Source organism: Nicotiana tabacum, chromosome 6 (genome assembly GCF_000715075.1).
Source record: "Nicotiana tabacum cultivar K326 chromosome 6, ASM71507v2, whole genome shotgun sequence".
In the NCBI taxonomy this organism is placed as follows: Eukaryota; Viridiplantae; Streptophyta; class Magnoliopsida; order Solanales; family Solanaceae; genus Nicotiana; species Nicotiana tabacum.
Window position 1 is genome coordinate 111,795,713 of NC_134085.1, and position 15,520 is coordinate 111,811,232.

At 39.2% G+C, this 15,520-nt stretch overlaps 1 protein-coding gene and 1 pseudogene across 1 annotated transcript; one reads left to right on the forward strand and one right to left on the reverse strand.

Annotated features, from left to right (window-relative positions):
* Nucleotides 1–2,358: 2,358 nt before the first annotated feature.
* On the forward strand, nucleotides 2,359–3,821 carry LOC107785294 (uncharacterized; annotated as a pseudogene).
* A 1,245-nt stretch (nucleotides 3,822–5,066) lies between these two features.
* Nucleotides 5,067–8,881, reverse strand: LOC107785295 (uncharacterized). Its single transcript, XM_016606567.2, has 6 exons — nucleotides 8,619–8,881; nucleotides 8,411–8,503; nucleotides 7,972–8,221; nucleotides 7,783–7,879; nucleotides 5,715–5,780; nucleotides 5,067–5,603 (listed from the first exon to the last, which is right to left on the reverse strand). The coding sequence occupies exons 1-6, from the start codon at nucleotides 8,782–8,784 to the stop codon at nucleotides 5,403–5,405; spliced, it is 873 nt and encodes a 290-aa protein (XP_016462053.1). The 5' UTR covers nucleotides 8,785–8,881; the 3' UTR covers nucleotides 5,067–5,402.
* Nucleotides 8,882–15,520: the final 6,639 nt, after the last annotated feature.

The following is a 15,520-nucleotide window of genomic DNA, read 5'->3' on the forward strand; positions in this document are numbered from 1 at the left end:
CTTTTTTACTTACAGTTTTATTAGCATTCTCAGTTTGACCTTATAGAGGACCAGGTACTCTGCTGTTTGGTGGACTCATACAAACTAACAGATACCCCCGACCCACTCCTTGAAATGGGGGACTACATTGGGGACTCGGGCGATCGATGCATATCAAGAAAGTAAGTGATGAAATAGAAAAGTACGTTGAAAGGGTTTTTTTGCTGACTTGAGAGGAAATAAACTTACGTGTCGAGTTCCACTTCTCAGGGAACGGCAGAAAATTAAAGGGAATGAAATCTTCGATCTTGACCGGAACAAATCTCCCCAGCCAGCCTCGATCACTGTATTCGTAGATGCTCGAAAAGTGAGCCTTCTTTGCTCATCGGGCGAGCTTGATTAACCCCCCTCGGAAGATTTGAGGGCTGTAGACAAGAAGCAGATGGTTGATAGTGAATCGGGAATCCTCCGTGTTGTTGACAAAGTGATGGAAGAGAATCATGATCCTCCAAAAATACGGATGGATCTGCCCGAGACAGACCTCGTATCTCTTACAAAAATCAAGGACCACCGTGTCAATCGGGCCAAGTGTAAAAGGGGTACATATAAACGCTTAAGTACCCCTCCATGTGCATTGTGATGTCCTCATCAGTACCGGGGATGACTACTTCCTTACCTTCCCACTTGCAATCCTCCCAGACCATCGGGAGTGTGTCTTCGGTGATGGAGCAGATATACCTCCATACCTCCTCACCGCGATCTCCTTGTTGGAGGCCTTCTCGATCTTGAAGTCATTATCTGTGGAACAACCTCCGGGGATATAATCCTTAAGAGGAGGTTTCGGGGCCACTGTCGGCAGGGTCACTTCGATATCAGCACCCGGGGTAGAAGTTGAAGGGGTGGTATTTTGAGGTACAGACTTCGAGGTTTTTGCCATCTTTATCTGGGAATATGAAGGTTTGAAGGCGGATATGAAGGTTTGAAGATGGGTATGAAGATTTAAAAGTCTGACTTGAAGATTCAAAGATGAAATATGAAGATTTGAAGATTGGAGATGAAGGAAAGAAGAAGTGAAGAAGTGAAGAACAATGTATGAAGATTTGAAGGGATTATGAACAAGTAAAACGTTCGAGGGTAACTTATGAAGATTTGAAATCGGAAAGTAAAAAAGTGAAAAAAAAAAAGGGAAATGTGAGCTTTTATAGGAGGGAAATAATTAATGCGTGACATTTCACATTTGATGCCCACCGAGGATTGTCAACCAGCGGTTGACACGTGTCCGAAGTCAGAACTACGCGACTGATGGGACATTTTGCTAACTCGTCAGCCCGTTATAGCGTACGAAGGAAGGAAACGGGGTCAGTTAATCACTTCTCGTCGTTTCTATAAATCTGCTCTCCAAAAAGTGAGGGGACTATCTGTGTGCGGGTAAAATTGGAGATAAAGGTTACCACCATTTCCCGATAAAAAAATGAGAGGATAGCTCAACCCAATATGGCCTCGGGTAAAGCCGAAGGCTTCTACGGACCAGAGCCTGGGGAGGACGAATGGTGCACTCAGAACCGGACGTGGCCAAGCATTGAGCTCAAGCAAAGTGAAGAACCAAGGCTACGGGAAAGATGGTTAGACAGGACAATCGAGGGGCCGAAATATCCATCCTTAACCGGATATTACGGCACAAATCTCGCCCGATATCAACTGCATATCGGCGTTTACTAGAAGAAAAAGATTTTTACCTTACTTATACTTGTACTAGGATTGAACTTCCCCTACTATATAAAGAGGAGAACTTTTTTATTTTGAGGACTATTGTCGGCACGCATATCAAAGAATAAAGTTAATTTTTGTTCTCTAGCTATTGTTTAAAGTGTTCTTCAGCTGCTTGTTTATTGAGTTACAACCGAGTCCGTTTCGAGGGCTGGATCGGAACTGATTTCCAAACACTCATTGCAAAGCTAGGCTTAATCATCCATCGCATTTGGTTTGATCGCTTTGTTTTCCTTTAATTCAATTATTTATGGTTCTTAATTCATTCATGTTAAATTAAATCACATATCCTTTAAACTGCGTATAAATTCAATTGTTACTAGCTCGCTCTAAGGATAAACAAATTTACCACGAAGAGCTGGTCATTCTTTATGCCAACTAATGTAGGAACGAAATAATATCTTTCCTCCCTCTTGACAACTTTAACCCACTGTCAGTCATTCAAAAATAAACTCATCCTCCAAAGAATTGAAATAAGAATAAAAATAGGAAAAATACCATCAAAAGAAAAGAAACATTAAGAGACAAAACTGTGAAGTCGTCGCAAAGACTCTTTCTTGGAAGGAAGGCTTTGATTAAAGAATTCATACAACGGATGGCAAATTCCAATATAAATAAATAACCCCAAATAAGTATTTCTAAAAGAACGCTGAAACAATTTTAAGCACAAAATTGGAGTCCTACTTCTCTGTAATCATGCCAAGAGTACCACCACAACAGCAACAGAAAAGTACAAACATGGAGGAGTTAAAGAAGGGGGCATGGTCTCCTGAAGAAGACAAAAAACTGAGAGCTTATATCATGAAATATGGCATTTGGAATTGGAGTCAAATGCCCAAATTTGCAGGTCTTAGCACTAAAAACATAATTGAATCATTTCAAATCATTTCCATTCAATATGTACTTTCTAATGATTCCTTCTCGGATTTCTACCTGCATAAAACAACTTAATTATAACTCCTTTGGGTAATTTCTTTGTGCTTAATTAGCCTCTTGAACTTTGGTCATGGTTGCAGGGCTTTCAAGAACGGGGAAAAGTTGTAGACTCCGATGGGTTAACTATCTCAGCCCTGATGTTAAAAGAGGACCCTTTAGCATGGAAGAAGTTGATATAGTCGTCAAAATGTATCAGGAACTTGGAAACAGGTGAGAATAAATTAATTTAATTTTCCTACAAAAAAAGCCGTCTACCCTAACGCATGTATTAGTGGCTGATTTTACGGCTTGAAACTGTGACCTATAGCTCATACGGAGACAACTTTACCGTTACTCCAAGGCTCCCTTTCATTTTCCCCACACAACATAGCATTATAAATCTCTCGTGTTTAATTTAATATCTTATCCTAATTAATGGAACGTAAGTAGAAGTATCTAAGAGAATTTCCTTGTTTCTATACAGATGGTCAACCATTGCTGCAAGATTGCCAGGAAGAACAGACAACGAAGTTAAAAACTTCTTCCACACACACTTAAAGAAGCATTTGGGAGTCAAAAATAATGCACTAGTGAAAAGTCCAAGGCAAGACGCAAAAGGGTGGAGAAAACCAAAGAAAATGAAAAGACAAATACGATCAAAGCTGACGAAAGACCTGTCAACACCAGTTTACTATCACCTCATGTTTCTTCACCCTGCAGCAGCATTATAACATGTGAAGAAAACCAAATGATGGATGTTGTGAATTTCTCACAAACGTACCTGAATTGTTACAACGTTAGTTCACTTCACGATCAATCAGATATTAACGTGGAAAACACAGTTATCTTGGAGAGCAACCCGGAAATAGATGAAAATATTGGTGTTGCTGACTCTGATCAACTTTGTCATCAGTTTGATCAGTACTCCCATGCATGTTCCATTTCCGATATTGGTACAAGCTTTAATTACTCTATCGATCAGTTCGATATGAATTCCTTCTGGCTTGATGTAATTAGGGGTTTAGATCATTTTATTTTCTGAAAGATGTAACAACATAGAAATATCCATGTCCAGTCCTAGTTTTTGTTTATCTCTCTTTTTACAAAGCCATAATCATGTATGTTCATTAAACATGAAAATAAAATTAAATACAAGTTATTACGTCTTATCTAAGTCAATTCATTAGGTTCGTATATAACTATCAAAGCTTTGAGTTTGAGGTGTATGGACCTCGTGCGCATCTCACTTTGCTTTTGCCTAATTTTTAATTACTACCAAAAAAAAACCGGAGAAAATGATGTTGTATAGCTTCTCTCAAAATAATAACCAAAAATATATATATTTTTGTATATATGCATTTATGTATGTTGTACACAAAAATATACAAACTTTATATATTTTTGCAACTATCAAATATAAATAATTTCGACCGCTGGCTAAAAGTGATCTTTGTCCGAATCCATAACTGTTGCACCTAATAAAAGAATAGAGGTATAGTCAGCCACGCGTTTATGGAGGAGTTAGGGATAAGAAACTAGGGCTATCGAACCATATATATCGAAGGTTAGTAAAGGTGATATATTTCTTTTTCTGTGCGACAATATGACTAAACTTGGACCAGTTGGAGAAGTAAACTACTGACAACATTAATTTCCAATTTCACAGTCAAGGAGCTTATTACTGATAAAGAACTTATTCTTATTCATGACTTCAACCCTCACAACTTTGTTCTAAAAGTAGCTAGTATTGACATTAACTTTATTCATGATTAACCTTAGCGATACTGATGATGGGAATTTATAAGGCTGAGTTGCTGTACCAATAGAAAGACTTGACACAAGGATCTCCCTTTCGGAACTTTTTTCTTTTTTCAGTATGTGAAAGTTAATCCAAAACAAGTTTGATGCAAATGATACCTCAATGCTGGGTCCATATCTAAGATGGAAGGTCGTTGGTGTATTCTCATAAAATAGTGACAAAGGTCACGTCTATACCCAAAAGTTAGATTGGAGATATACGTGATAGTGCAGGATTCAGGAATAGCACTTTGAGGGCTCACTCTCGCTGCGTTATAAACTCCAAGAATTAGACAAATCGAACCTTCTAAAAGTTACTACATCATTAATATGCTGGGAATATGCACTCGGGACTTGTTATCTTCTTTCTGCATAGATTGGACAGAGATTCCTGATTCCGGCGAGCCTTTCGTCTTGTTATCTTTATTAAAACGACAAACCTATGAACAATTCCAGCCTTTCCTCTTGTTCTATTGGACTTCTTATTAGTAACAAGTTCTTTTCATTAGCCTTCTGGGAAATGCATAGTGGCTTGAACTGGGAAGGTTAGTTACGAATCTTTCTTGTTGTAGCTTGGCAACGGAATCAGTTGGAAAGACAGCTTCCTCGGGAAAGTGGTTTGCAATTAACATTAAGTCAATTACAGGAAATGCTTAAAATACATGAATGCTTAATTTTAAAAGCCTATTCTAGTTTAAGAACAACAGATCAAATATCAGCATTCGGTGCATGTCCATTGTCCAAGCTAATTTCCTAAGAAACAGAGGCCTGTTTGCTGCAGTTTTATGTGATTTTTTAGTCAGATATAATATCCAAGTTCACAGTCCCTGATAACAGTGGTTTGCAGGGTTTGAATGTGGTTGATGATGCATAGGGTAGCACTTACTGTAATTAAAATTCACAAGAGAACTTGAGGCGTTTGTCCTGCACTCTATAAATGCCGGCTATTCGTCCTGAAACTTGCAGATTTCATGCATCTTATTGCCTATTTTGCACAAAATGCCATTGAATTTGCTTGTGAATATACACTTCTGGGGTGAAGTCGAAACTAGTTTGTATTTCTTCATCTCTTCTTCCACCATTCTCTTCAAGGTGTCCCTGATATCCCCCAATGCCCAAGTTACTGAGATGTGAGGTCGTGGATCCTGCCATCAAAATCCAAAAAAATGTAATATCTCACTGTCACAGGAAGAATCAATTACAGTGGCTAAAAGTGAAAGTGGCAGTGAAATAAACATAGCTTTATGTGGTCAGACCTTGTAAAATTCCGGAAGATTGTGAAGTTTGTAGACTTCATTAACAGCTTGGATTTGCTTTCTTATCTGAGACACACAAAGATACAAGTAAGTTTCCTCCCTTGCCTCAAAGAATTATATCACAGGTGGAGGACGAAGAACAATAAGCTTTTATCTAACTGGACATGAATGACGCCAGAGGGGAAAATAGTAGAGAGCTTAGTTTAAACTCATTGTTCCATAATTGAACTCATCGAAAGATGAACATCCAGAACAAGCAAATATCAGCTAGAAGCTCACCACCATAGAGCATTAATTGACCAAAATTAAAGCAGGAAATAACCATAGACACAACTAAGATTAGAAGTCAACAATAGAAACCACCAAAACCTCTAACAACCCACATGCAGCTTTTGGATTAAAGGAAATAAATAAAGCTTCCACAATGAGTTTTCTTTCTGTGCGTAGAGCCAGGCATGCCCTCCGCTGCTGCTACCATTAGCTTTACCGGAAACCCCTAGTTTATTTATAGTGTTTCTATAAGGTAAAGTTTTATTCAAAAGCAGTATCATGCATACACACACACAAAAGAAAAAGGACTTGTTTTACATTACAATTTCAGAGAATATAACAAGTCCAGCTGATCAGACATACTGAAAACACTCCCCTCTTTCAGCCAACAATACATATTTAGCACTCTCTTTGTTAGTCTATTATAGTTTTATGTATCCATTCACTCCAAAACTTGGCATTCCATCCCTCTGCTCCTTGTTTTGGTTAAAATCCACATAAAATAACAAAAGTTAATGTATTGTCCTCCCTTATCAAAAAGTTAATGTATTGTCCTCCCAAACTTGTTGGCCAACCTATTATTATGACTTCTATAAAGACATCAACCATTTGTCATCCTCCTTCCTAAACTAGAGGACCAACCAATTATAATTGTCTGCCAAAAAGACATCATCCATTTCTTATCTCAATCTCTACCATAAATCCATTAGTAAAAAGAAACTTTATCATCCATATATTTTCTTAATCTCTACTATAAATCCATTGTTAAAAGAAACTTTGGTTAATCACATTGCAATAGAGACGAGTATAGGCACACTTCATTTTGCTTTCCATATTGTTGATGTTGTTTTGAATAATTTTATTCGACAAAAATAATATGCATGCGCTCAACTGAATCTTCTGACTGATGGTTGACCTTTACCTCTTCATTCTTTCTGTTACTGCGGATTTCTGGTTGAATCAATATATCTTCAGTTTATCAATGTTTGTGAGACAACAAACAATATCAGTTGTGAACATTCTCATAAAATCTATTCGAACCCCCATCAGTAAAAGAGAAGCTTATGGATATCGTGGCCCTAAGAGAAAAAGATACCATATACAGAACCTTCTATGTAGTAGATAGCTGCGGCAGTGGGAAGAGGAGGGTTGGGCAATACAGATAAGCAGCAACTTCAATACAATTCCTTAGTTGTATGTCTGTATTTCTAGTTTATTATTTCTTATACTAGCCATGAGTTCAAAATTACCAGTCCTATCACAGTTGACCATAGAGGCAGCTTTCAACCACATTGATATATTTCTCTTGAATACGAAAAATAATAATACAGGTCATATAATTCAGAACACACGCATGGACTCTTTATCTACACCATTAAATACGGGATAGCAAGTTAGTTGATCCAACTCAAATTATGAAGCGTATTGTAAGTTTTTCCTCTAAGATATCCATATAACCACCTCAGTAACAAGGAAAGAAAAGGGTTAAGCTGGTCAGTTGGGAAAGAGAAGGGTTATGCTGGTCAGTTGGGTAGTTTTTTCCCATATACTAAGACTCCCTTTTTCTCAAGTTACGTTACCTTTCATTAACTCTAAATTTGAATTTTGCGCACACAAGCATGCTCCTCGATATCTATCGTATATTAAGGGGCCTAAAAGATGTACCAGCAACAAACTTCTACACAAGGAGCATACTTATGACTTCAAGCATTCTCGGGAGTTCACCTAGGAGTGGAGACAATCCAAAACTGAAACTCTGTTTTCAACAATAACTACTGAAGAAATCCATTTTCCATACCTGGGCTAAGCCTCCTGCTACAACTTCCAATGACATGAATGTGCGAGTTGAATCATCATTGACAAAGATCTCCCATTTGGTAAAATCTATCAAATACCTATGTCAATTATTAGACAATGGTTACCAAACAAACCATACCCAAAATAAAATCAGAGCATAGCATGATTAGCATCACTAATGCCACCTCACCTCCTCTGAAACTGAAGCTTCTGGCGTAGCATGGAGACCATTGAATTAATCTGATGCACACGGATTGGGACAGTTCTACCCAAACTAATGTGAAACTCTCTACCCAACACCACTTGTTCAAGCAGGGCCTCATCTTTCAACAAACCACTCAATGGTATATCGACATCAACAGCATGTAGACTGGGTACAAGTGCTGTGACCTTCTTTAGAAAACGGGCCAGCTCCGTCCTTGTTGTAGGTGGTACATAAACTAGAATGTAAAGAAAAATTAAGAAAATAAGTGCATACCAACCTACCAATAGACTAATCAATAACAATATGGCAAAAAGAGATGAATGAAAATTGCACTATTAAGTTATTCTGCTCTTTGCTCAATTCACAAAAATAAAATTAGAGGAAGCTGAAATGCTCCCTAGATTCGGAAGGTAGATGAAATTACCGGGGATATACACATGTAAAGCATAATTGCCTTCAACGTGAGGAAAGCTTCGAACGCGATTGACTTGACTGCTGGACAAGGAGTCCAAAGGAACTTCACAAGCAAAACATCAAACACTTAGTGAGCATAAATTCTCAAACACACGTCTTGTATCAGTTTTTTCCCTGCTTTTAAGTAAACTTTGATAGTAATGCAAAAGAAAAGTTACCAAGAGAGTTGGGCGGGTGAAGGAGTGAAATAGGAGGTGGAGGCAGAGGGGCCACTATTGTCTCTTCAGCAATGGATGTAGAAGCTGACGGCAGTGGAGGGGTGGGACTGGACCCAGAGTCGGAGTCGGAAGAATCGTCTGCGTATGAGGCTCTTAGCGCTTCCATATAGTACTCCTTTTGGTTTGGCCTCCGTCGATTAATCCCGCAGCCTCAACCGTCACTGATCAATCTTGTCCGGACTTCCAACCTTTGTCCCTTTAAATTTCTTTTTTAATTCATCCTATTAGTAATAAATTAATATTATTTTTTTTAAATTGTTTCCACGGTATTTATCTATATCTCTATCTATATCTATATTCTATATCTATCTATCTATCTATATTTTATTAAAAGGAGAGTAGTTTACAATGTGGTTAAGTCAAGTGGCAAGCTAAAATGAAACCACTTGGCAATTTTAAGACAACAAAAAAAAATTGGATTATAAATGAAAAATTATTTAATGAAAGTAGTAGTCCAAGATTTTCTGTAAATTGAATTTCATTTTTTAATAAATCAAAGCCAATTATTTGAACATTTAAACTAAAAATGTTCTCTTTTTGAGAATTTGTTGGACGTACACAAAGAGGGATGCAACTTTCATTGAGCAAACAAATATATTATAGCTATAAGTATCTTTACTTAAATTTGTGTACAATTCAGTTATGATAGGTATCCTATTTTGAGAAAGAATCAACTAAAATTTTATTTTGTATCTTACACATTAATTTTAAGTTAAAATAATAATTCTATATTTAGTACAAGCTTTGTATCTGACCTTATTTGCGAACAATATACATTAATATAGGCATCATATACATTAAGTATTTTTATTAAATTTTATGTATAATTTATTCTTTTTTAAACTAAAAATGTTCTCTTTTTGAGAATATATTGGACGTACAGAAAAAGGGATGCAATTTTCATTAAGCAAACAAATATATTATAGCTATAGGTATCTTTAATTAAATTTGTATATAATTCAGTTATGCTATGTATCTTTTTTTGAGAAAGAATCAATTAAAATTTCGTTTTGTATCTTACACATTAATTTTAAGTTGAAATAATAATTTTATATTTAGTACAAGATTTGTATCTAACCTTATTTGCGAACAATATACATTAATATAGGTATCATATACATTACTATAAGTATTTTTAATTAAATTTTTTGTATAATTTATTATTTTTAAACTTAAAATGTTCTCCTTTTGAGAATATGTTGGACGTACACAAAGAGGGATGCAATTTTCATTAAGCAAACAAATATATTATAGCTATAAGTATCTTTACTTAAATTTGTGTACAATTCTGTTATGGTAGGTATCTTTTTTGAGAAAGAATCAATTAAAATTTCGTTTTGTATCTTACACATTAATTTTAAGTTGAAATAATAATTCTATATTTAGTACAAGCTTTGTATCTAACCTTATTTGCGAACAATATTATCACAACCCGGAATTCCCACCCTCGGAAGTCGTGATGGCGCCTACTAATATGAGCTAGGCAAGCCAACCCTTAACTATCTACTACCTGTTTCATATTACTTCTTTTAAAACAAACATAAGGCGACAATATAAATAAAACGGAAGTTAGGAAATAGGCGGAAGTCAACATTTATTAAGCTTAGAGCTATGTCTATTACCACTTTTAAACTTCAATACCCCAAAATCTTGTGTCACAGTACCACAGACTGTCTAAGAGTCACTATATACAAAGTCTGAAGGAAATACATAGCATTGTTCCTGAGCAAGAGATAAAGGAAATAGGAAATAGAGGTAGAGGGAAAAGCCAGGGCCCGCGAACGTTTGCAGGTCTACCTTGGGTCTCCGGATGGACTGAAGGAAGCCCTTCAACTACTGCCCGAAAGCTGCTCCGGGATCTGCACACAGTGCAGAGTGTAGTATCAGCGCAACCGACCCCATGTGCTGGTAAGTGTCTGGCCTAACCCCGGCGAAGTAGTGACGAGGCTAGGACCAGACTCCAGATAACCTATGCAGTTATATAATATATGGCGGAAAAGTAAGCAGATAATAAGCAATTAAAGTTGGGGAAGGGGAACATGCCTCGGAGATAGCTAATAAAGCAAAATAGTAAGGAAGCTGACAATATAAATTCTAACACATATAAAGAAAAGTAAAGACAACTTTCACTTTCAGTTTCCATCTTGTTGCAAGCGTGCAACCCGATCTCATTTCTCATATCTTGTGGTAGGCGTACCACCCGCTTCCATTTCTAATATCTTGTGGTCGGCGTACCACCCGCTCTCATTTCATAATATCTTGTGGTAGGTGTACCACCTGCTCTTATTTAATAATATCGTGTGATAGGCGTACCACCCGCTCTCATTTCATAATATCTTGTGGTAGGCGTACCACCCGCTCCCATTTCATAATATCTTGTGGTAGGCGTACCACCCGCTCCTATTTCATAATATCTTGTGTTAGGCGTACCACCCGCTCCTATTTCATAATATCTTGTGGTAGGCGTACCACCCGCTCCCATTTTATAATATCTTGTGTTAGGCGTACCACCCGCTCCCATTTCATAATATCTTGCAATTTCAAGGAATCCCGATAAGGGAAAATAATCAATATAATAACTTCCCAGCAAGGGAACACAATAATGTAATAATTTTCCCGACAAGGGAACAACAATATTGAAATAGTCATCCTGGCAAGGGAGAATCAACTATAACCAATCTCAACTTAGCTTGTACTCAGTTCAATTATTGAAAATGCTCAATCATAGAAGATCATTAAGTAAGGCACCCAAGTATCATTTAAGAACATAACAACTTTCAATTTAAGACTCACGGTCATGCTTGACACCAACGTATAGATACTCGTCACCATGTCTATACGTCGTACTCAACAAGAAGCAAGCAGCAAATATGACTCAACTCCTAATCCCTCAAGCTAGGGTTAGACCAAACACTTACCTCGATGCCTTGAACACCACTCAAGTCTCAATTATAGCTTTACCCCTCGATTATACCACCAATCCGCTCGAATCTAGTCACAAGTTACTTAATTACATCAATAAGTGCTGAATGAATCAACCCCAATGCATGAAATGAGTTTTCCAAAGTTTTACCCAAAAAGTCAAAATCACCCCCGGGCCCACGCGGTCGAAACTTGAGGTTCGCACCAAAAACTGGCTACCCATTCCCCCACGAACCCAAATATATAATTTGTTTTGAAATCGGACCTCGAATTGAGGTCCAAACCCCCAATTTTAGAAAAACCTAGGTTCTACCCAAGACACCCAATTTCCCCCATGAAAATCTTTGATTTAAAGTTGAAATCATGTTAAAAGATGTTAAGGAGTGAAGAAAATGAGTTAGAAATCACTTACCAACATTTTGGAGAAGAAAGGTTGTTTGAAAAATCGTCTATATGTTTCTGGGGTTTTGAAAGGTGAAAATAACTGAAATTCCCGTTTATTTGTACCCCTCTCAGACCCCCTATGCGGACCGCATCAAATGGACCGCGGCCGCACAGGTCTCCCTGAAGACGTGCAGCTCAGCACCTTGTGCGGACCACACAAAGGCAACTGCGGCCGCACAGGCTCTACCGCGCTCCGCACAAAGGCGACCGCAGTCGCACGTGTTTTCTCGCGGACCGCACTAGAGGGTTCAGAGACCTGCAACATCCTGAACCTGCAAAATCTGACTTTCTAAGCCTAAGGTATCCCGAAACCTACCCGAAACTCATCCGAGCCCTCGAAACTCCAACCCAAGTATACACACAACCTCAAAAACATCCTACGGACATATTCATGTAATCAAAATACCAAAATAACATCACGAGCATCGAATTAAACCTCGAGATCAATGAAATTTCTCAAAACTCTTTTAAACATCAAATTTCTCAATTAAGGTTCGAATCGCGTTAAACGACGTCCGTTTTTAACCAAATTTCACAGGAATGACTCGAATCATATATAAGACATGTACTGGGCGCCGCAACCAAAATACGAGCCCGATACCATTGCTTTTTAATCGTTTTCATTTCAAATTTCTGAAAACAATTTCACTTAAAAATTCATTTCTCGGGCTTGGGACCTTGGAATTCGATTCTGGGCGTACGCCCAAGTCCCATATTTCCCTACGGATCCTCCGGGGCCGTCGAATCACGAATTCGGGTCCGTTTACCCAAAATATTGACCAAAGTCAAATTTATTCATTTTAACATCAAAACTTAGCAATTTTCACAGAGTTTCATATTGAAGCTTTCTAGCTATGCGCCCGGACTGTGCACGCAAATCGAGGCAACTCTAATGAGGTTTTCAAGGCCTCAGAGACACAGAAATCAACTGAAAGCAAGTGATAACTCTTTGGGTCTTCACATTCTCCACCTCTAAAACAATCGTTCGTCCTCGAACGGACAGAAGAAGGAAGTACCTGAGTCGGGGAAAAGATGAGGATAACGGCTACGCATATCGGACTCGGATTCCCAGGTCGATGCCTCAGGAGGCTGACCTCTCCACTGAACACGAACCAAAGGAAAACTCTTCGATCTCAACTGACGGGCTTGCCGGTCTAGAATAGCTACCGGCTCCTCCTCATAAGACAAGTCATTGTCCAACTGGACAGTGCTAAAATCTAACATGAGGGATGGATCGCCGTGATATTTCCGAAGCATGGACACATGAAATACTGGATGCACGGCTGATAAGCTAGGCGGGAATGCAAGTCTATAAACCACCTGTCCCACTCTATCAAGAAGCTCAAATGGACCAATGAAACTAGGGCTAAGCTTGTCCTTCTTCCCGAATCTCATCACGCCCTTCATAGGCGACACTCGGAGCAATACCCGCTCACCAACCATACAAGCCACATCTCGAACCTTGCGGTCTGCATAACTCTTTTGCCTGGACTGAGTCGTATGAAGCCTATCCTGAATGATCCTGACCTTGTCCAAGGCCTTCTGAACCAGATCCGTACCCAACAACCGAGCCTCTCCCGGCTCAAACTATCCAACTGGAGATCGATATCGCCTACCATACAAAGCCTCATAAGGAGCCATCTGGATACTCGACTGGTAGCTGTTGTTGTAGGCAAACTCTGCTAAAGGCAAAAACTGATCCCACGAGTCTCCAAAGTCCATGACACAGGCTCGAAGCATATCATCCAAAATCTGAATAGTCCGCTCGGACAGCCCGTCCGTTTGAGGATGAAATGTTGTACTTAACTCAATCTGAGTGCCCAACTCTCACTGAACTGCACTCCAGAAACGCGAGGTAAACTGCGTACCTCGGTCCGAAATGATAGATACAGGCACGCCATGAAGACGAACAATTTCTCGGATATAGATCTCAGCTAATCTCTCGGATGAATAAGAGATTTCCACAGGAATGAAATGCGCTGACTTGGTCAGCCTATCAACAATGACCCAAATTGCGTCAAACTTCTTCCGAGTCAGCGGAAGTCCAGTAATGAAGTCCATAGTGATCCGCTCCCACTTCCACTCGGGAAGCTCAATCCTCTAAAATAATCCACCAGGCCTTTGATGCTCATACTTAACCTGCTGACAATTCCAACATTGAGCCACATATGCAACAATATCCTTCTTCACTCTACGCCACCAATAATAATGCCGCAATCTTGATACATCTTCGCAGCGCCTGGATGAATAGAGTACCGGGAACTATGGGCCTCCTCTAAAATCAACTCTCGAAGCCCATCCACATTAGGCACACAAACTTGCCCCTGCAATCTCAAAACTCCATCATCACCTAAGGTAACCTGCTTGGCACCTACATGCTGCACCGTGTCTCTAAGGACACACAAATGGGGATCATCAAACTGTCGATCACGATACGCTCCGATAATGAAGATCGAGCGACCGTGCAAGCTAATACTCGACTAGGCTCAGAAATATCCAACCTCACAAACCGATTGGCCAAAGCCTGAACATCAAAGCAAGCGGCCTCTCACCAACCGGAATATAAGCAAAACTGCCCATACTGGCTAATTTTCTACTCAAAGCATTGGCCACCACATTGGCCTTTCCCGGGTGATTTAAGATAGTGATATCATAATCCTTCAACAACTCTAACCATCTCCTCTGCCTCAAATTCAACTCCTTTTGCTTGAACAAATGCTAAAGATTCTTGTGATCTGTGAACACCTCACATGCCACGCCATACAGATAATGCCTCCAAATCTTCAATGCGTGAACAATGGCTGCTAACTCTAAATCATGGACCGGATAGTTTTTCTCATGAATCTTCAACTGCCTCGAAGCATAGGCAATGACCTTGTCATCCTGCATCAACACTGCACCAAGCCCAATATGGGAAGCATCGCAATAAACTATGTAAGGCCATGAACTTGTGGGCAAAACCAACACAGGTGCGGTAGTCAGAGTCGTGTTGAGCTTCTGAAATCTTGCCTCACACTCGTCTGACCATCTGAACTGGGCACCCTTCTGGGTCAACCTAGTCATCGGGGCTGCAATAGATGAGAACCCCTCCACGAACCGACGATAGAAGCCCGCCAATACTAAGAAACTCCGAATCTCTGTAGCTGATGCTGGTCTAGGCCAGTTCTTGACTGCCTCAATCTTCTTCGGATTAACCTGAATACCCTTTGCTGATACAACGTGACCCAGGAATGCAACTGAACTCAACCAGAACTCACACTTCGAGAACTTAGCATATAACTAACTATCCTTCAGAGTCTGAAGGACGACTCTGACATGATGCTCGTGCTCCTCCTAGCTGCGGGAATATATCAAAATATCATCAATGAAGACTATTATGAACGAGTCCAAATAAGGTTTGAACACTCGGTTCATCAAATCTATAAAAGCGGTTGGGGCATTTGTCAACCCAAATGACATGACCAAGAACTCATAAT